Here is a 23,334-nt window from a genome sequence, read left to right on the forward strand (position 1 = left end):
TTTCTGTGCAACATTGTGTTTTAACTTTTGTGCAAGGAAATTTTTTATAATATTAAATGATAAAAAATGCAACTAAGTTTTATTTAAGCAGAAGCAACTCATCATTTTATATCTTCCTTCAGTAGACAAATGTTGAATCAAAATTATGTTTAAAGATTTGTTAAGGAATTAAATAGTAACTGCATACCTTTTGTATGTACATACATATTTCAGCCATGAAGTCTCCTCTTCTCTTAAATACCACTACTTTGGGGCAACACTTAGCAAATGATGTACTCTCGATAGTCGTTAGTAAACATATGCACATTCAAAGGTATCAAAGGCATGTTGTTATGTGCATATGGTATATGGCATACAACTGCTTTTGTGGTTATATGAGTACCAAAGAGCGCTCGTAAAAATGTCTACTTACACCATTTTGGCTGATTAATGTGCTTGCTATTAGGTATGACGTAGTTCAACTATATTCCCTTGGTTCATTTCAAGTATTCTTTTCTATTTAAATACCCTCGGCTGCTACTAGACTATTGATTTTCTAATTTCATTACCTCTTCCATATCTAGCAATATTGTTTTTGTTAGAGGTAGTATGCAATTTTCACACATCCGTTTTCTGTCATTCACTCAGATATATGTATATTGTTACATCGTTACCTTAATACACGTACATATGTACATACATAAACTCAGAAAAAACATTCCTTGATGCTGGGAAAAAAGTATTTTATTCTAAGGAAATATTACCTTGAAATGACTCCAAAGATATGGCTGCCTTAATATGAGTAAACGATTTGACTCAGTTTAAGGAAAACACAATTCCTTGGTTTTCAGTATTATTTTCTTTCTTCTTAGGAAAAATTAACTTGCCGTGAAAGAAATAAGTATGTCGCGCCGCTCAAACAGTCGCAGAGATGCAAGGGTCGAGTAACAGAGCATATACACTTTAAAAAATTTTTTTTTTTTTTAATTTTTTTTATTTTTTAAGTGGCAAATGACAGGAAAGCAATTAACTTCGTCCTAACACCACTGAAAAAATTATTACTTTTATTGAGTAAATTTACGTCCTCAAATTAATAGCACATTATTTTTAGCAGGAACCTGAACTTAGGAAAAACTACTCAAACTGAGTAAATTTTTCGTAATATTAAGGAAAAAATAGTAACTCTAAAATAAGGAAACTGGTTTCCTGTTTTAAGGAAATGCTTTTTTTCTGCGTGTACATAGAAAGGCCCTAGCTAACGTTGTTGATCCTTTCGGAAGGCATTAAAGTATTTAACTGAACAATATAGAACTAATTTTTAATCCCATATCCTGCCATAATGCAAGCAGTCAGCAACAGTTTGAAGCTGACAAGTACTTTGCACCATCGATAGTTTTTGATAGTTTTAAAACCGATTGATCGGCTTCGATAGTCTCCAAAAAAAGAATCATCGATAGTACTATCGTATTTAAATGGATCCGAGAAAGAATTTTAACCAAGAAATTCATACAGATTTTTGTACGTACGTATATACATTAGAGTGGTCCAAAAAAAATGTTTTCCCAGATAGGGTTTGACACACTTTCCAAAATTTTTCTTCTTGCCAAAAGAGGGACCTTTCTAAGTATCCATTTAGAGGATGCTTATAATGCTCATATTTTAGTCTAGAAGTACTGTGTACATATATTAATCAAACAATTGGTTTAACCAATTTACTTAAAAGTAACCAAAGAACATTTCAAATTTAAATCATTTATGAAAATATCACAAGCTTCAGTTGTCATGCCAACAGTAGCTTTTTATAAAAATCACCAATATTTTTGCCAGTTTCACAGCGATCCAGTAGGGCATTTCAAGGTCATTGAGTACCCTGTATTGGTTGCAGTAGAAAACTGAAAGCTGGTATAGATATTACAAATATCAAAAGGAAAAAACTATGGGGTGCCCCGTTTTCTAGTATCTCTCCCGATTTTCTAGCACTGACTGCACGGCTATTAGCAGCCGACTTTGAGCCAGTGAAGGGCTAATGGGCGTATAAAACTTTCGGGTGCCTGTAACACCCAAACTAGGAAACTCTTTAAATCTACCCGGGGCTTCGTGTTTAGAGCTCACTTTGCAATATAGTCCCACGCTGAGCCGAAAACTTCCGTATACAAACAGGTAACTGCGAGGTTTCGTTTGCAAACCATTCAAGGGACACGGATATACACTGAGAAAAAAAACGATGTAGTGTTTGCTTCAAACAAAAACACGTACGATTTGTCGCCAAGCGGTGTTTTGTTTACTTTAAACATATACTTGTTGAGGAACTTTTTTGTTTGAATACGCTTTCGTTCTGCACTTCACGGATACTTTTTCAAAGAAAACAAAAATAACGGAAATGAGTATTGTGCCAGACTGCAATATAACCTAGAATCTCCTGGAGCCTGTTACTTTCTTCTTAGTGTGCATTTCATGAAATAACTTCGCGAAATGACAAACGTATAAACGTATTAATACATAATAATAATAATAATAATAATAATAATAGAATGGCGCTTACACATGTGTTAGTATTTGGTCGAGCTTCCCTCCGATTTGTGGCGTGCGCCTTGATGTTGTCACATAGGGAGGGACCTACAGTTTTACGCCGACTCCGAACGGCGATTGGGTTTTCAAGAACCCATTTTATAAATTTTTTACGATGTTGCTTAAACCAGGGCTTGAACCCATGCCCTGCGGAGTGGAATCGCGCACTGCTTACCACTACACCACAACGACCGCGTAATACATACATACATACATACACGTATATAAATATGCCAGTCCAGAACTATTTTTTCGCACGTTTAATGAGTGTTTCGCGGAAGGCATGTTCCCTGATATATGGAAGCAGCAGCGCTTAGTCCTTCTACCCAAGGCTGGGAAACCACCAGGAAGTCCTTCAGCATATCGCCCTATATGTATGCTTGACACGACGGGAAAATTGTTAGAGCGTATAATAATTAACAGACTAGTAGCAGCGATCGAGGCAGATGGAGGACTATCAAATATACAGTTCGGTTTCAGAAAGGGCAGATCAACTGTAGGAGCGGTCATGTTAGTTAAACAGCTCGAAGAGGTAGTGCTCTGAAGAACGCTTTTAATACTGCAAGCTGGCAGAAAATACTCCACGCCCTCCAGAAGTTTAAAGTCCCGACATATCTTCGGAGGATTATAAGCAAATATCTTTCCGACCGGGTTTTGATTTATGGAACAAACGACGGAGTCAAAAAATATAATATCACCGGTGGCGTGCCACAAGGATCCATCCTCGGGCCAACGCTCTGGAATGCAACGACGGCGTTCTGCGTTTGAAACTGCCAAAGGGTGCAAAAATAATTGGGTTCGCTGACGATATAGCAGTGGCAGTAGTAGCTAAACATATACGAGATTTAACCACGGCTGCACACTCTGCAATCCTCCGGGTAAGCGATTGACCGAAATAACCTCGACGGAGTCTAAGCTCCCATTTAAAGCTCATATCAAATTTGCAGTCGAAAAGGCGGAAAAAGTAGCAACAAGGCTGTCAAGATTAATTCTTAACGTCAGGGGGCCTAAGCAAGAACGCTGACTTTTATATGTAAGTGTGGTTAGAAACATTCTGCTGTATGGAGCACCAGTTTGGTCAACAGCACTGAAGACGAAATCTTACGCTCGGGAAGCTAGATCACTGTACCGACTTTGTGCCTCAGGAGTATGGTGCGCTTTCCGAACAACGTATAGACTTATTCCGAGTATAAGCAAATGGCTTGGCAGAAGACATGGAGAGGTTGATTTCTACCTGACCCAAATACTAACCGGACACGGCTGCTTTAAAGCATACTTGCACAGATTTACGCACGAAGACGACCCGTACTTTCTGTACAGGACAGGTAATCGAAGACGCTGAACATTGTTTTTTCGTCTGTCCTCAAAAAGGCGACTTGAGCATAAAGGGGGGGAAGCCACTTAAGGTTGACAACCTTGTGGATATCATGCTTCAGTCAACAGAGAATTGGTCCGTTGTTTGTCATATGGGAAGCACTATCCTAAGAAAATTGCGTCAAGCGCCGCTCCCCCTCCGCGAAGTAATACCTAGCGGTTGTTAAACGGAAGGAAAGAAACGGAGTAGGGATGGGTTTTTAGTGCGGTGAGCCGAAAGGCAAGTACAAACACTTATTGGCTTTCAATGCTTTGTGCCACCTCTACAACAAAAAAAATACATATGCATATATTATATGGGGCAAAATTCGCCAAGTGTGCGGGGGAAAAAAATTATGGCAGAATCTAGTTTAAACTCCACCATGTTGTTTCTAAGGTAATCAGTTGCTATTGTAATTAAGTGAGTGCACTTTTTCAGATCTCAAAAACCCGAAATTCGTTTATATCTCAAAGACTGTTCTACCCTTTTACATTTTAATTTCGTATTCGGATTCAGCGGAAAATTTTACATTGCGTATAAAAATGTCGCTAGTTGGACAATTTTTTCATTTCTGTAAACTTGTGTTATTGTCGACAAAAATGCAAGGCGGGCCCGAGTGCGTTCTATTATGAAAAACGTGTAGTCCTTTTGCCACGCCCAATACAATTTATATATCGTTGGAAAGCAAAGAAAGTAAGCTATGGAAATAAGTTGATTGAAAAAATAAACAAATGGTACATTGTCTAAAAAATGCAATAAAATTTTAATTTTTTTGCATGTTGAAACTCGTATAACACAACAAAAAACCGCGGTAGAAAAAAATATGGCAACAACGTGGTGGAGTTTGAACAAAATGCTGCTGTAAAATTTTGTTCCTGGTACACTTGGCGAATTTTGCCCATATACAAACAACACGTTTTACAACTTTCGACATTTTTAAGCAGTCAATTACCATTGGCACGAAATTTTCCTGGAACAAATTCCAGAATAATCTGAAAGCAGGTTAAAAGTCACACAAAATGTGAACCACCTGCCCATTAAAATGTAACGCATGCGCACGCGTATTTACTATGAAAAGTGCGTGAATTAAGGTGTCAAACCTTTATGCTTTGTAAATATGTATGTATGCAAATACTTTCGTGTGAATAGCATCTCTTTGTTGAGATGTTGTTACGAAACCTGAAAAGTTCTACTTGGTGCGCTTTGGAAAGAATAAAAAGATCAAATGGAGAAGATTTTGTGCTAAAATTAAAATGGCTAAAAGAGAGTCTCTGCATAAACGTTCTGTTTGCGGATTGTGGAGCGCTAAATATAAAAAGAAATACGAGTAAAAGCTCAAACAGTCAACGACGTAACGTAGACGTAGGTTGACGCAGACACGATCTACCTTATGGGATTCGGTGTTAACCAAAGCTCATCACCGCATGGCGGTGACGTTGCCGTTGCTGCTCTCTCTCTCTATCAACAGTAAATTTGATATGCTGCTACGTACGTCAACCTAAGTTTACGCTACGTCGTTGACTAACTGAGCTTTAAGTACACAAACGAAAAAATTCAAGGTGAAGGAGATAAAAGAGATTTGGCAAAAATACTTAGTGCTAACAAGTTTGTCATTGATTTCGCTCAACAGAGCGGCTTTAAGTCTTGCTTACTTACATATACATATCTTTGTATGTACAGATACATAATATATTAGGGAATACACATAAATACATACATATATGTAGTACGTACATTAGTTTTTTCATAAAATACGCAAGCGGCAGCCGCAAGTAGTTGGGTGCGTTTGTGAGCGGCGTATTTATTGACCGATGAGTGAAGGTCGTCGCAAGTGCTTCAGGAAGTTTGCACATGAAACGTAAAAATGAGAGTACCTATGCGTTCTGTTTTTGTGAATCATTTTAATGAGCTGGTCAATCAACTATAAAATTATTTATAAAGTAGAAGACCGGCCAAATCTGCTTAGCTTGTGTGTACGAGTATGTGTCATGAAACTATTCCATGTAGTCAAATGTACTAGTTGTAAACTAGCTCACAACTAGTGTGAACCGCATGCCGAACTAGTCAGCCATCTATCTTTTTTTCCATGCAATCAACTTTTAACTTGGGGATGTCCTACGAGATGGCAATTGTCAGATTTCGGTCAGAAATACATATACCAGTCTCATACTAGTTCAAAATAGGCAGGAAAGTAGTAGTCCAATTATGGACCAAAACCAACACTTTGGGGGTCCAAAAATAAAATGAATTCATAAATATACAATAAAATATTTAAATGCATTTTTCATTAAGTGTTATTAAAAGTAAACGGTCTCAGGTACAATCAATACTATGTTTTTTTCTTTTTCTATTATATTGAATATCCAAAAGAAAACATTTTAGTTAAAAATAAAATAAATACTTTAGTTAATTTTAGAGTCAACTTAAATAAAAATAAAATTTATCATTAAATTAAATTAAATTCATTAACTTTGCACATTTCCGTCTACTCTATTTTAAATTTTATAAAATTAATAATTAATGTTTAAAATTTGAGATTTGGATAAAAGTACAATAAATAAATTATTCAAGCAGTTACTAGATATTCTTAATTTTTGTCTATAGTTTGCCTTGATGACTAATAATAGAAATTAATGAAATCATTATAATCGTGTAATAAAAAAAATTTAAAAATAATTGAAAATGATCAAAAATAAAAAATAATGATTTAATTAAGATTAATGAATGGTACAAGTCTGGTCAATTTCGAACTAGTTCGGTTTCAGCCAGCAAGTTCTAACTGAACATTAGTATTTTTCCTGACTAGTTTGGGTTTTCGCTGCAGGGTTATTATTATATACATATTAGCTACTTGATCAGGTATTTCACAGTTCTGTATCACACTTTTTGCTCCAGGTATGAATATCTTCGCCACTGAAGTGAATAACTGACCAGGAGCACAAAATCAGTATCAAACTATTATGCGAACGCTAAAGACGTTGGCCTGGAAGTAAAAAAAAAATCTGTAAAAGTGCAAAGTAATATTTCACTGATAAAAGTGGCGGTAATAATATATCTGAAGGTGCTAATTAATAGTGAATACTCATAGCCGAGTAGTTAAGCATAGGTACATTATGTCAAAGTTGGCTATCATTCTAGTCTTATTCAGCACCACCACGTTGGTGTGGCATCAGACTGAGGCGAAACCGTTTTTATTTTTGCCGCCGAAATTCTTCGTCTTAACGACAAGAGGTATGTGTGTAAGTAAGGATACATAAAATATTGATTTCGAGAAAGGGGAAACAAATCTACATATGTACATTAGACTGCATCAATGCCCATACAAAATAAAATCTGTACTGTTTCTCCCTTGGAATTATAAAATCTATTATGTATATTTTAAGACTTGCACCAAAATATTTCGAAAAATATTGAGATTTACGTGAGCTGGACCGATTTGAAAATACCTCCAAAAATTGAGATTTTTAGATTTTAAAAAAATCCCACCTCAGGTGACAAAACCGTTTAGGCTTAAAAAATTTGTTAAAATAAGATGTGTTTATATTTGAAAAAAAAAATAGAACGTAAAAAAGAAATAAAAAGAGTGAAAAAATACCTTTTCACTAATACATTAAAAGTCTAAAATGGTATAGTTTTGGAATAGTTCTTCAATCAAATCACATTATTATGATTCCGTCGAAAAAAAGTTTAATATTTTCATGCAGATTTTTTAAGCTGTTTAAACCAATTCGTCATCTGAGAGGATTGTTTTAAAAAAATTCTTTAAGAAACTATTTTTGTTCATAAAAAATTCCATTTTTGCAGGTATTTTCAAACCGGTCCAGCTCACGTAAATCTTAATATTTTTCCGAAATATTTTGGTGGACGTATTTGAATATAATAAGTTTTGTAATTCAGATGGAAAACCCGCAACTTTTTTTTGGTCTAATGTACATAGTATAGATATTGATTGAAGTTGTGGAACAAGTATCAGAGGTCTATTGTGCACAGAAGTAGTGAAGCAACAAGTTGCAGTTGTAGTGGAAAATTTAATGATTTTTAACCCCAAAACGAATACAAAGGCTAGTATCACAGGATTTCTTCTAGATTTTACACCTCTTCATTATGCAAATTATTTTGCAATTCATATGAAAATCCAGGAGAGACGGATACCGACATCGGGGCAGAAGAATTTCTTAAAGGGCAATTATGGCTAAGATAGTAAAAAAGGTCTTTCGAAAGACAAATGAAACACAGGTGGCAAGATAGTTCAAAAGCCTTGTGTTATTCTAGCACAAAAGTCTTAGAAAAAAGCTCTCTCCTTCACCACTCGTGATGCAAATTTATTTTGAGAGAAAGTACTTGCATATCATTTAGCTCGCGTCGCACAGCGGGGCAATAAAGGTTGCTGTAGACAAATCAATTTTGAAAGCCCAAGTATGAACCGAATTTAAGTTTCTTTTTTTTTAATAAAAGATAATTAAATTTCGCGTTGATCTATCCATGGCTATTTTTTTAAAAAAGCATTAGCTTTTTATTTATTTATGTTGAAAAATGTAAAACAATACTTGATATTAATTTCAAATATCTGCAATTATGCAACTTAGTACAAAGATATATAATGTCAACGCCAAACTCATGGAAAAACATGGGAGTTATTGGAAAAGGGGACGTGGCACCTCCCATACAAACTGAATTTCTCACACCACATACACATTCTAATGTGAGAAATTCAATTTGTATGGCAGATGCCAACGAACGATAAATTCACATAAAATGATGCAAAAAATATAAAAGGGAAAATTTTCATTTATAAAAATTTCTTAAATCCGTTGGCAGCTTCCAAAAAAACGCTCGTGTATTTATTTCTTCAAGAAAATTTATAGCACAAGCTAAGAACTTTTTCAAGCAACAGAAATAAAGAAAAATATTTCTTGCGATTTTTCTTGAGAGCTGAAAATAGCTCTCATGGTTGAATCATGTACATATGTATGCTCCCGTCCAGCAAATTGCAGTTATGAGATAACTCAACAGATTTTCCCTAGCCAAAATTTTTGTGAGATTTAATTTGTGAGTTCCTTAAGTAAAAGTTCTCCGTATTTTTCATTTCACTTTCAGCACCATCAACAGATAGCAGCGCGTCTGCTACTTCTTACTCCTCTTCCTCCGCTTCGTTAGAAACTGGTGGTCTCTTTCAGCTAAAAACCGACATCATAAGTCGTAAACTGAGTTTAATCAGTAGTCTGCTCTCCGGCTTTGGTGGCAGCATCGGTGGCAGTTTCGGATTGGGCTTCAACTTCAACTCGGTCGGCGGTACTCGCAATCCCACAACAACAACAACAACCACAACGGAACCGAATGTTATCTTTACACCAGATGTAACCACAAAATCGCCAGCAATTACCACTAAAGCTCCGATTGCAACTACAAAAACCTCCGTTATCACTGAGAAAGCTCCAGTTAGTAGCACAACAGCTGAGACAATTCTGACAACAGACACTACCGTTGTTAACCTCCAGTCAATAGCCGACGCTAAAGCTCCAACGATCAGTGCAACAACAACGGGTGACCTCGAAATCGAAGTCTCCACCACAGAGAGGCCGAAGGACGATAGCGATGGCGTTGTAGGCGCTAATTTTGGCAGCAGCACGTTTGAAGTGCTCAGCGTTGGCGGCAAGGAAGATATTCAAAATGCAGAGACAGTGACAGATGCCGTGGTCAGTGTGGGTGTTGATGCAGCATTGGGATCGGTGGGTGGTGTAGTACCCGTAGGTGCAGGTGTTGGTGGATACGGCTATGAAACATCGCCGCCGGATACAGATAATGAAATTTTGAATAGCAATGTAAGCAGAATGTACTTGCCGCCACTATGAGTATTTAAGAGTAGTTTTAGAAGTGATCTAAACTGGAGGCAATCGCAGCAATGTGTTTAGATGAGAATAAATGTCTTTGAAAATTATAATACGTACGTAATATACAATTTTTGCACTTACGGATTTGCATATGTTTGCTAATGTGATAACCGCAGATAAACACATGTGTACTAAGTACTTATATATTTTATTTTATATTCCGAATAAAGAACGTCAATTAAATTAATAAATATTTGGGTTTGTATTATAAACGAATTCATATAAGAAATCTTAATTAAAACAAAACAGGCAGAATGGCGATGCCAACAAGTAGAAATGCAACTTAGAACCTGAATAATTATAAAGTATGCGACGTTAGGCTAATCTTGTATTTTCTTTTTGAAAGACATTATTTGTCTATTTTGTAAGACATTATACATACATACATATGTATGTATACATATACATTGTACAAAAATCATCAGTGGGCCTTTGAAAAAGCTTGTTTCTTTGAATTAGCTTAAAAATTTCATAAATTTATGCATCAGAATGGTAGGTTGGGAAGGCATCTTAATAAATAAAATACATTTACCCGCTGGCAAAATAGGTAAGCATTTTACGAGGTAAACCATATTTTGTTTTAGTTTTCGGTACCAAAATTGTCATCATGACCAATGTCATGTACTAGTAAGGTACAAAATGAACACCTGCGACGACGCATTTACGTTGTCAGTTCCAAAATAACGTGGATCCGAAGTTATTTCCAAGCGCCGAACTACTCCGAGAGGCTGCTCTGCATTCTAAGTAACTTACTTTGTAAAGTGGCCCCGAAGTATGCCCGATACTAAATATATATTGTTAAGACGGCCACGTCTTTGTTAAAGTAAGGGAGATCCATCAGTGGAGTGGTAACGACCGCCGGCTGAAGTGTAAGTTGCTGGTAAGGTATTACATATGTATGTACGTATTTATATAAATATATACATTAGAGTGACCCAAAAAAAATTTTGCCGAGATAGGGTTTGGGCCACCTTCCAAACTTTTTTCTCTTGCCGAAAGAGGTGTTGGCCCTAAACTTTACGTTTCTAAGTATAAATTTAAAGGATGCTTATGTAATGCTCATATTTGTCTCTAGAAGTATTGTGTACATATATTAATCAAATATTGGTTAAGTAACCTAAGAATATTTCAAATATAAATTACCTAAAGAATATCACAAGCTTCAGTTGTCATGGCAACAGTAGCTTTTTATAAAAATCACCAATATTTTTGCCAGTTTCATAGCGTTCCAATAGCGCATTTCAAGTTCATTGAGCACCCTGTATTGGTTGCAGTAGAAAACTGAAAGTTTGTATAGATGTTACAAATATCAAAAGGAAAAAAAACTAAGGGGTGCCACGTTTTCTAGGGTGAAATATTTTTTTTCTCATGCAAAAATTGTACCACTCTAATGTACATATTAAAGCTGAATCTCTATTGGCATGGACTTCATTTATTAAGCTAACTAATTCAGTGAAAGCACTTGCTAATTTGAATAAAAACGAGTTGAGGTAAGACATGTATGCACTTGTGTATTTCCCACACCGGTAAGTTAGTACATGACTATTAAATAAATTTGCCGAAATTTCTATCGATTATTTTATAACCTTTAGCACCAATAACTGACCAACTGCAATATAACTGTACCAAAAATAATGAGGGGGTATACAGGAGCTTGAAATGCTAACAGCGCTCTTACACGATTTGTATTTGCTTATGTAAATGCAATTTTTCGGATACGTTCTAATACATATATGGTAAATACGAGTAGTTACAAAAAAGTAGCATTAACATGTGTGTAAGGGAAAATTCTATCAGAAAGTTTCAGATCAGTTTCTATAAGAACAATCAGAGCTACGTAGTGGCCGATGTCTAAAGCAGGGGTTCCCAAACTTTTTCTACTAGTAGACCAGTTGAAAAATCATTAAATGTAGTCCCGTAGTTGGTAACTTTCGCAGCACTTCACATTTTCACATATTTTTTTTATTTTTTACTTAATTTAATTCAGTCAAATGAATAAAAATTCTTACTGATTATAACAGAGCTTTTTAAAAAAAAATCTTGAAGAGATTGTAAAGTAAAGTATGGATTAGGTTTTTGTTGTAAAATTTTATCTTTGCGCTCTACCCTGTATTTTGGAGATACTTTTTAACCCGCCGTGTTTCGCGACGTCTTAAACAAGTTTTCAATGAAAAAAGTATAAAAAAATCACATATTTAGTTCCTCTATACATTCTACTTTATCCCTTTTTAAAAACAATTAAATTAAAAAAAAATATGTATGCAAATCGAAGCCACAAAGCATCCATAAATCCATACGTATGTACGTAAATATGTAGGTATGTATGCCCATTATTCGACCATTATTAATATCGTTTGACGCTATTATTTACAGTCAATTAAAACGACGAAACGACGCTAAATTAAATAAATCATCTGTTACCAAACTGTTTTAAATGTTATTCCTACTTTTATGACTAGTCAAGGTCAAAGCACCATTCATCAACATAAACATACTAATTTACAATTTTACTCAAATTATCAACACTTTTAGTTTTACTTAAATTGTTAAAAGTTCAAAACCAAATTGGCTTTAAAGATAGTCTTTACAAAGTTTAGTCAAGCATTTAACAACCAGCAAAAAAATACGGTAGCGACAGTAACTCATTTTATAAATATTTTCCACACTCATTCACACCGCGGATGGTGTTTAGGATTGTGAAGTACATACAGGTGATGTTGATTAATTAAGTAACTGGTATACATAAATCGATTATATGCGACAATTCAAATTATAAAAGATACATAAATAAATGGATATGCACTCGTATCAGTGTGACCAGATGATCGCAAAAAGCTAAGCTAAATTCGTTTTTAAAAACACCATGAAAATTAAAGTTAAAATAAGTCAGTATATTCATACCTTAAAAACTCGATAAGTTCCGCAAAACCGATTTTCTGCAAATAACGGTAACATAACCACAACATGTGCAAAAGTAAATTGTAAGTTACATCTAAAGTTCTGAGGCTATGGCATGAAAGTAAATACTAAATCTAGGCTCAAAAAGGCTGACCTGGTCACACTGCCTCGTATAAACTTTTTCAATAAAATTGTTCATATAAAATTGTTATATCACGCCACCTCTCCACAATAGATAGATATAAAAAGAGTAAATACTGCGCCAGTAGGTCTTTTGTACCCTCAACTCAACTCAACTGAAAAACTGCCTAAGAAAATCTCTGAAAATATTTTATCCCAAATTTTCTCCCAATTGCACAGAATAACACTAAATATAGGGAGAAACAGCTAAACGGGCAACACTGTTTCTTGTATCTCTTTAGCATGGGTTTCGCCAATGTAGTTCGCTCAGTTTGGTATTTTCCTTTGTGGGCGCTTCCTTTTACGTGTTAGGGGCTATCACAAGGAAGGTTTCAGATCTTATCGGGGTCAAGGCTGCAGCTCTTCTAGCCCACTGATCGGCTTCTTCATTTTCTTCGACTCGTTTGTGCTCTGGTACCCAAATTAGTTGGTTACCATTGTTCTCAGCAAGGGCATTCAGCTTCTCTTTACACTACAGGGATTGATCCAGGATTTGACCTCCAATGATCTGAGCATCGTTTATAATAAGGATCTTTCGATGATTCCTACGAAGATCTGCGCACAGACTGATGGCAAAAACTTCTGCTTGAAAGATGCTTGGGAAGGTTCCCACGGAAACTGAAAGCTTCAGTCTAGGGCCATATACGCCTGCTCCAATACACTCAGGGGTCTTAGAGCGGATATGTGTAAACCACGCCAGGCTATTAGTCTAGGCGAGGGACTACCTACCCGCTACCAGAGTAGTCCTGGATACCCAAGCCACTGCACTCCACAGGATTTTCCTGATACACGTTTGCACACCATCAGCGCTCTCGTAGATTAGAAGGTGGTCGCCTCTAAATGAGTTCATTACAGCAGTTTGGAGTCCAGGATTAGATCCAGATATTTCACTTCTGCGAACAGCTGCCGTGGTCGATGAGTTACTCTCAAAAACGGACCGGAAGCTGCTACGCTTGGCTTTTCTAATCCCATTACTATAATTTGATAGGCTAGGTTCAGTAACTAATATGGCTTTCGGTATTTCAGGTGATGATGCCTGTACATAATATAAGTAATAATACTTCATCGAAAAACCCTTCTAAAGTACTCGCAATTTTTAAAGTTTTGAAATTTAATACGCACCCTCTCCGCTTAAAAAAAAAAAAACAAGTAAACAACTTCAGAATTTAACGAAATAAGTAATAATAACTCGCTGCATGCAACATAAAATACGCAGCAAAAAAAAAATAAATAAATTTCGTATGCAATGCACGCACAGAGTTGTTGATGAGTTCATCATCAAATGCTCATATACAGGAACGGATTTTTGCTTGCAGCAACAAACAATAAATAACGAAAAAAATTGGCCAACAATGACTGTACGTTATAAAGGAATGCGTTACAAAACAAGAGGAAAAATAAGGGCTAAAAGCAACGGCAAAGCACTGTTGTTAAGCGAAGAAGTTTAAATGACGATAAGATGATGCATAACAACATCAAGTTGAAATAATGTTATAGCAACAGTATGGTGAAGAATGAGAATGGACAAGCATATGATTATGCTGGATTGTAGTAAGACAAGTTTTGTGCCAGAAATATGTAGAAAAAAAATCCAAAAATACATATGTAGTAGTATACGTTTCCAGCGTAGAAAAGAAGCGACGAGATAATGGTCTGGCGGTGAACGCGGACAAAACTAAGGATCTTCTAGCAACACACAAGGTCCCATAGAAAAGGTCTGACAGGATACTGAAGATATAGTGCCAAACTATATGATCTCTGTAACCATAATATGATCAAGGTGTCAAAAGACTTATTCACACTTGGTATGTTAAGCTGGCGTAACTTCGGAAAGGAGAGAGACAATTGGCAACTTTTTCTCTTCTCAGCCAAGATCGTACTCCTTTGGTTGTCAACAGTTCGCTGAATATACATATGTATGTATGGCCGTTCGAATATACTTTTACACACTAAGCCAACCAAGTCCACAGACGGCAAGAACTGTGAGTCCTAAATCAATGTGATAACTATTGCGGAAATCACCACATTTCATTATCAGACTTCTTCAGCGGGACTCTAACCGATGTTAATTGTTAACCACACAAAAGGCCAACGACGATAAAGTAAGGTTATTTTTAATTTTTTATTACAAATTGTTAACCCTCCTCACGCCAAAAGGTGCCACGGTGCGATGTAAGTGTTGTTGTGTGTTAATCTGCAGCAGTAAATTTAAGTCCCCGATATGTTGTCTTTGACGATAAAATCGGCACATTTTTACTGTCGCTAGCTCCCGGACTATCAGTTAAAAGATAAATTAATGATTTTTATTGTGACATCATTAATTTTTTAATAATAAGATATTAATATTTAAAATGATTAACTTTAGCCCTTTATATCTTCTTCTCTTTTTATTTGCGCAAAATATTGGGATGGTTAAAATGATCGCGAAAAGTTGTATTGATTTGCATTTTTCGTTTTTGCATAGCTAAGCGGTCGATATTCCAGTTTTGGTTCCAGAAAATTACACATTAGTAAATTAAAAATGCATATTTCTACGTATTGTTTAGTATTTCTATTAAAACGCAAAATTTATTGCAGAGTTGGAATCCGTTTGCAGGTCAGTGCTGGATTCGGAATAATCGGTTTTGTCACTGTAATGAATGAACAAAACACGGTTGTACGTGTGATATCCGTCTTGTTTTAACATGAAGTCTCTGCCTTCAGCCTTGTTTTTAACAATTTCTGTAACTACATTTTTTCAGGGTCATCCCTAGATGCTACGACTCTTGTGATAACTCAATTTTCGAAATTCCCGGTGGAGTTAGGGAAAAATTACTGCGTAACGAAAACGGATATAGCCCACCGAACAGTAGTTTTCGTTGAGTTTCCCCTCAGCTAAGTTACCGTACTGTGGGGCCTGGCACCTCATCCGTTAAACATTTTATCTACTAAGCTTTATAGGGCCTTATGTCTACCACTACTTTGTTCCGATATTTATCGTTTTACCAGATTTAAAAAATGTGCCCAATCTGAAGGTTATATACCATTGTACCGATCTAGATCAAATTTACCAAAAATGGTACTTTTCGTCTAAAATGGCAGCCCTGTCCATAACGCAGTAACTAAAAACAATATTTCTAAAAAAGCAATTTAAAATAATTACAAATGAATATTAATGCAGACCGTAGCGTGCTATAGTTGAAAAGAGAAACAAAAAAAAATATTAAAACGCCTTTCTATACATAAATTACAACTCACGCAAAGGAGTAAGATTGAACCAAGATTGAAGGCAACCAAATTAGTTGAAACACAGCAGCAGCAGCAGCAGAATTAACAACACGCTTTATTGACTTGCATAGCTGAGTAGCCGGAGAAGCTGCTTTACATTGTACGCATCACCAGAAAAATTTTAATCCAATTACTCAATAAATATTTTAAAGCTAATGAAGTTTGCACTTTTTTTTCTATCCAACTTATTCATTGTATACGTTGCGTCATGTCTTGCATTTTACAGTAATTTGTTCGTTTTCTTTTTTAACACTTATACTGCATGCTTTGGTTTTTTTTTTTTTTTTGTTTACTTAACGACTAAATTGGACTCAGGAAGAAGTTGTAGAGCGAGGGGGGAGGGGGCTTCTTAGTTAACTTTTCGTTGAGATTTAATTATAATATTTGGTTGGGTAAATACTACCCTTGTCCTTCATAGCCTATAGCCCTTATTTCCATAAAACTGTATCAAGTTCGTTGATATGTAATTACATCAGTTTAATCAAGTTTCTAAAAAAATATGTCTTAAGTTATTGAATTTGTGGTGAAAGTTTAGTAGGGTACGTAGGTAAGCAATGTCGGCAAAGCTATTCCGCACGGCGGCAATTATCTGTAAAAAATGTCTCATGTCCGTGCAATTTCTGAAGAAAAAGAAGCCACTATCATTAAATTTAAATTTAGATTTGAATTAAATGGAAGAAATTTCTCGTTTCCCTAAATTACAGAGTACCTATTTCCCGATCAACAAACAGTCTTTTATGTTTACTATGGTCTGGAATTCATTTTTTTTTGCATAAATTCAAAAAAAAATTTAACTAAGTGGTCCAAAATATTCAAAAAATAAACTTGATAAGGCAATCCTGTTATATTTATGAGCTGTCCAAAATGATGCCTCTGCAGCAACAACAAACTTGTGAACAGCTGGGTAAAAGATGGTAAGAAACGAACCGTGTGATAATAGTTAATGAATAAAAAATAATAATGAATTTACAATGGAAAACAATAAGAAACAAACAAACGGAACGAAAAAAAATGTTTTTTTGCGAATAACTTTTTTTATCGATTTTTATGTGGTTTTTTCTTAACAGCGGTCGCCCCACGGCAGGCAATGGCAAACCTCCGAGTGTATTTCTGCCATGCAAAACAGCTTCTCATTAAAATACGATCGCCGTTTGGAGTCGGCGTAAAACTGTAGGTCCCTCCTCTTTGTGTGACAACATAAAGACGCACGCCACAAATCGGAGCAGAAGCTCGGCCAAGCGCCAATCTATTATTATTATTATTTATGTGGCATACTAAGCCTACACACAAAACTTAAGTGACATATCTCGTTTCTAATAATCTATGCAAAAAAATGATTTCCAGACCATAGTGCATGGTAGCGATTTTAAATTTTCTGCAAAGAAATGTGTTTTCAATCTGAAATAAAATTGAATGAATGAATGTAAATTAAATTGGGCATTTGAAAACACGTTTACATACCGTTGGCTGTAGCTGAATTTGCAGAGGTGCTTGCTGTTATTGGTTAGATTCCAGTAGGTCCCAAAATGTTAAAATGTTAAAACAAATTTTAGTTTTGTATTACCAAACAATGGAAAAACATCTGCGAAGAGCAGACAGAAAGCATATTTGAACGAAAAACCCGCCAATCAAAAATCTATTTAAAGTTAACAAGCCCCCCGCTGAATCTCCTTTTCTGTAGTTCCGAACTAGTTCAAAATTCGCCATATCGTCGGTGATACTGCAAAACGGACTATATCTATTAGTACCCTTGACACCTAGATGGTATCTTACGTGCACCGGAATGCATCTGTGAATCGTTACACCCGAGGTAATAAGTAACATAGAAAGTTTTGCAGTATCACCGACGATATGAGATCTAGTTCGTTCTGCATCCTTTATTTTTAGGTACCAGATCTCGCTGCTTTTGAACGATCTACTTAGTTACTATCGGACTAGTTCGCTTTTGGCGATAAAGATCTAGTATGGACCTATAAATTCGGTTCACCAGTTCGCGGTTTCCCTACAGGGATATGTATACGAATATGTATGTAGTTTTTCTGTAATTGTATGCACTGTGACATAAATAAAACCCATAAAATTTAGTCACGGCAATCCATCTGGAACTTCTTTTTTTGTAATTATTATTAAACCAATCAGTCCATCGGCAGCATGGAAAAGCTATTCGAAAATGCAAATTAGAAGCAAAATAAAAGAAAGCAGCACGTACATACTTACATACTATATCCATCACTTTTATATTCCTGTGGCACCACCCTAACAATGTAGGGTAATGAAAAATGCAAAATATCCTTTAAGTAATTAAAAGTTATGTTTGCATAACAGGGTTATGATTAAGAAGAAGAAGAAGAAAAAAAAAACAGAATAATATAAAGTCAATTAAAACGCGGCGAAAGAAAACGACGCAACTCGCACAAAAACTGCGACAGTCCCGAAGCGCTTACCCGTACTTACACTTGGTGGCGCATTTCATAACTCAATATTTTTTTTATTTATTTATTGTGGTTATGTATTTCTAGTTTATTTTCCAATAAAATGCAAAAGTACTGAAAGCATAAGTTAATTTTCTGCTAGTTCGCTTCGTCGCACTCTTTCTTCATTTATTTTCATTGCTTCCTTGTGTTTGTCATTTTTTTCAACCTATAACACAACTCGGATTTTCTCCAGGTCTGCAAAGGTCTACCCACACTAGCGCCCTTCTGCTAATACATACAGCCTGTCATGCCAATTAGTTTTCAATTAAAATCTGCTCTTACTTGCGAGGAACTTGGTAAGCAGCGAGTAGTTATATTGGTGGTTGAGGAACTCTGCTGCACAGACTGATGATGGCAAGAAGAAGTTCGTATGTTTATTCGATTTGTGTGTAAATATGCATTGATTTAATTCATGATTTTTACATGATTACAACGTATTTATGTAGTAGGTCTTCTAGCGTTTTTCTTAATTAATTCTTTTTCTACTTCTGGTTCATTTACACGTTGAAATGAATTCAGTTGTTTGTGGGTACTTATGTACGTATGTACATATGTACGTATGTAAATGAATATACTATACATGATTGAAATGGCAATGTGTAAGCAAAAGAAAAGTCAAAAACGCTGCGCTAGTTGAAGAAAAAAACTAACACTGATTTATTAGACCATTACATAATTACTTCATTATCGTAAAAAAATATCGTGTTGCTGGTTGGAATACAAAGCTCTGATATTCTAGATGCAATATGTGTATATTTAAACGGTCCAAAAAAGTGTTAACTTAGGCATAAGGTGCTTTGATTCGGTTTATAAATTTCTAGCTTATGGGTCCACTAAAGTCTGCAGCGGCTGTCCCCCATAAAGGATACGATACTACCGGTGCGATACGATACACTGCGGTGCATCATCTTACTTTGTTATGGCAAGTTTACAAAGTAAATCAAAGCAAATTAAAGTAAGCAAGGCGTGCAAAGCAAACCTGCCCCAGCCCCATTAAGAAATGTGATTCAAGTTCAACATTTGAAAGCACTTTTGTAGGTGTTATGTACATATCGGTAGCTTAGAGTAGAAAGTTGCTGAAAAGTCCATTTTCTCAAATTTTACAGCAGACGAAAAATACTTCTTATAACCATTTTCTTCAAGTATTTGGCAAGACTTTTAATACAACATTCTGCATGTTTAAAGCAAAGCAAAATTCCCTACCAGGAGCGCTCGATATTTATGAAAATATTTCGTTTAGACTTTGCTAATTTGCATTTCATTGAATTTCAACAGGAAGAAACAAGCAAGCAACTGCATCCATTTCTCTTTTCTCTTATATCAAAATGAGGGTTTTAACAAATATTTTTCTATAAATGGAAAACTTAAAACTTTTCCCAAACCCTGACAACTTACTCGCAAATTATGAGCACCGAGATTAGATAGAAATCCCCTGATTCTCAGCGCGAAAAATCAATCTGGTAACCCTCGAATATGATAAACTAATCGTTGCATTTAGAAACCCATACCAAAATAAATGGAAATCTTCAGTTTTATGTAAAATAACTCAGAGAATCGCCATAGTAAATCAGAAATTGCGATGCTTTTGTTTTTTTTTTTTTTTAATTGGTAAAACAACGTTTTCAGTTTTTTCGAAAATCTCAGTGATATCTCGGGAACCCAAAACAGTCCTGAAAGCGTTCCTAACGCTAGAAAAATGGACTTTTGCTGATTCTGCATGATCAGCTGATTTGTCAATTCTGGACACAAAATGTGGGTTTTTGGGCACTTTTGGCCCATTGCACAAAATAGGAACACTAAAACTTGTCGAACAAAAGTCGTCGTCAAATAAGTTCACTTATTCTAAAAGAAAATAATTATCCAGTAATTTAATATCCGATAACTTGGCAATATTTGCTCTCAATGCATTGCAAACAAGTAGCTAAGAGTCACTGTACATTGGCCGGTTACTGCGTCTATTACCTTTCTGTCTAGCGCTCACCAGGTTTTCCTATCAGATTTCGCATTGACATTAAAAGTATGGACAGCGCTCATATAAAATTCAGCCACACCAGTATTATCTGAAAGAGCTGAGCTCAGTGTTTCACTTTCTTGCTTGACCCGTAACATACCCAAATAAAATTTCCATAATTGATTCGCTCAAATTAATTTGCAGTTTTAGTTATACTCGTACAGTTTAAGCGTCCCGAATTGATGATTAGAATTGCTAACTGCATTGTATTTGTTTTTGGTTACTTGTATGTGAAATCGCACTTCTTTTTGCATTTCTCAATAAAATGTTCAAAAATGTACAAAGTTCTACTCAAAGATATAAATTTAGGATAACTGTTTTAACTTGAGCATTCAGCAGAAATTTTGGTTCAATAGGCCTGGCAACTTTTCTTTTAGCTACTCTAAATGCGCACATAAGCGAAAATAAATGGCGACCCGAAACCAAATGTGCGATTACTTATTAATGCATTCGATTGTAAGAAGCAGCGTTGTGGAAAAGAGGACAAACCTGCATAAATTAAAACTTGTAGAAGTTTGATGCGAAAAGCGGATTATAAGAAAACTAAATATTACTTGTACACGTGCCCCTAAAAAATGTTTAATGTATTAATTTATTTTACATCCCATGAATAGAAAATGGGAAATATTGAAATTCAACTAGCGATTATTATCAAAACTATGGAATACAAAAGCAACTGTTGATAGTGCTGAAATGACTTGGCCTATATCTATAGAAAACCTGGTGCTTATGGCAAAATAAAACTTTTTATTAAATGTGAAAAAGTTTGTTAATTACGGTCATCGTAGTTTATAAAAGAAGGCTGATCTTCTATACATCAGTAGTTTGAATCAATTATTTCTAGTAGAGAAATAAATAAGAAATAAAGTTACATAACTCGCACACTTTTCTTTGTAATTTTTGTTTAAAAATAAACTAATTATAATTGAAATTACAAGAAGTCTCCGCCCGTTTATAATACTTAATATTCTTGCTTAGTGAGACCATCGCAATGGCAAACCTCCGAGCGTGTTTCTGTTAAGAAAACTGTAGGTCTCTCCATTTGTTGAACAAAGTCAGGACGCACACCACAAATTGGAGGAAAAGTTCGGCCAACACTTAGCAAAAGTGTAGCACAAAAATATTATACTTCTTCTTTTTTTTTTCTTATTTGGCACTGTAACCGCCTGAGTGATCCTGGCCGAATACATTTTACGCATGGTAAAACCATTGGGAGGCAGGCTGACGATTGCCAGCAATATAATTTAGAAATTCAAAACTCAAACTCACACACACGTTGCGATTTTCAATCTCAAACAACAACAATTGTGAACATTTTTATATTTTTATTTTCAACTCCATATGATTTTAAATGCTTGCAAAAGAATTTAACTTGTAAATAAAAAATTTTCATTCTTACAACGCGTTTTTTTCTTAGTGTAGGAAATGCATGAATATGCTGCTTTTCATTTTGATCATTCTCAACTAGTTTGCTATTTATCATTTAATACGAGTATCATGAAATTCAGCATGTATTTATGTATGTATATATCTATGGCTGTATATGTATATAAAAAACATAAAAAGTACATGTCCATATTTGGTATATAGAAAAATAAATAAAAGAAATTTACTTTTGTTTTGTGCGTAACATTCTATGCTTTTTATGAGCTAAATCCCCCTCAGATGATAAAACAAAGGCTGTAATCATATTTACTAAAATTGTATTATTCCTTACTTATTTATTTACAAGCGTAACATTGCATATGCGTCTTCCTACAAAGGCACACGGCCTAGCATGTACATACATATATGAGTACATGTAGCTACATATATTACGTACGCACGCCCCCCTTATCTTGGGCACCGAATTCATTTGTTAGCGGCTGTCCATCATACTATTGACTTAATTTCTTCTGTACTTCCTGTATACGCTTCCTTACTCATCCGCAAATACGCATATCCTCTCTTGCCCTAGGCCACTCCACTGTAAGTATGCGTCAATGTAATGTGTAATTTGATTTTGAGCAAAATTAAATCTTCAACTCGATTTGGGTACCATGCTTACTTAGCTTCCTTGGTTGCGGGAGTAAATTGAGCAGTGAAAGAATACTCGTATTAGTAGAGGCTAAATATTAACAGAGTAGTATTTATTAGTAAATATTTTTCTGAAAAATTTTAGCAGCAAAAGAATTTATACCTAATAAAATATAACTTTTACAGATTTATAATATGTACACGACTAAAGCTTAAGACTTGCATTATTAAATAATCAATGCGAATTCGCGAAGATAAAATATTGAATTCATTTCTGTGTATACCCATGTACATAAATGGATACCAGAGTTAAAGCATAAACAGACGGCAACGTTGATCCGGACTAACTCGGACTTAATCCGGATCAACTGTAGTTAATTCCCGAGTTGATCGGGATCAACGCTGCCGTCTGTTTATGCTTCTACACGCATTTGATGCGAAGAATAAGAACGAAATATCAAAATATATTTCTTTGGATGCTCAGCCAAATTTCAAAAAGAGATTATGGGAAACCTATTTTCCCCTAAATTTAAAGCCGTTTCAAAATTGCCTTGCTCCAACAGTTTTTACCTAACTTCAAGAAAGAGGGCATCACTTTGTTCGCTAAAAAATTTACTTTTAGAGCAATGGCACACATTTGACAACTTTCTTTGAAATGTTTGCAATAATCGATGGTCAAATTTGAAAAATGTAGAA

General features: G+C 35.2%; 1 protein-coding gene across 2 annotated transcripts in view; it reads left to right on the forward strand.

The window, feature by feature from the left end:
- LOC118733785 (mucin-19-like) overlaps positions 1–23,334 on the forward strand; it is a 106,241-nt gene that overhangs the window by 81,323 nt on the left and 1,584 nt on the right. The window contains exons 1-2 of one of the 2 annotated variants that reach the window (XM_036463348.1): positions 6,840–7,132; positions 8,999–9,791. In XM_036463348.1, coding sequence (XP_036319241.1) covers positions 7,015–7,132; positions 8,999–9,753 — 873 coding nt within the window. In that variant the 5' untranslated portion in view covers positions 6,840–7,014 and the 3' untranslated portion in view covers positions 9,754–9,791. Of the gene's footprint in view, positions 1–6,839; positions 7,133–8,998; positions 9,996–23,334 lie in introns of those variants that run through there. The other variant, XM_036463349.1, reaches the window with a different exon arrangement.

The sequence above is a fragment of the Rhagoletis pomonella genome, unplaced genomic scaffold (assembly GCF_013731165.1).
Source record: "Rhagoletis pomonella isolate Grant_MI unplaced genomic scaffold, Rhpom_1.0 Rhpom_scaffold_00002, whole genome shotgun sequence".
NCBI lineage: Eukaryota > Metazoa > Arthropoda > Insecta > Diptera > Tephritidae > Rhagoletis > Rhagoletis pomonella.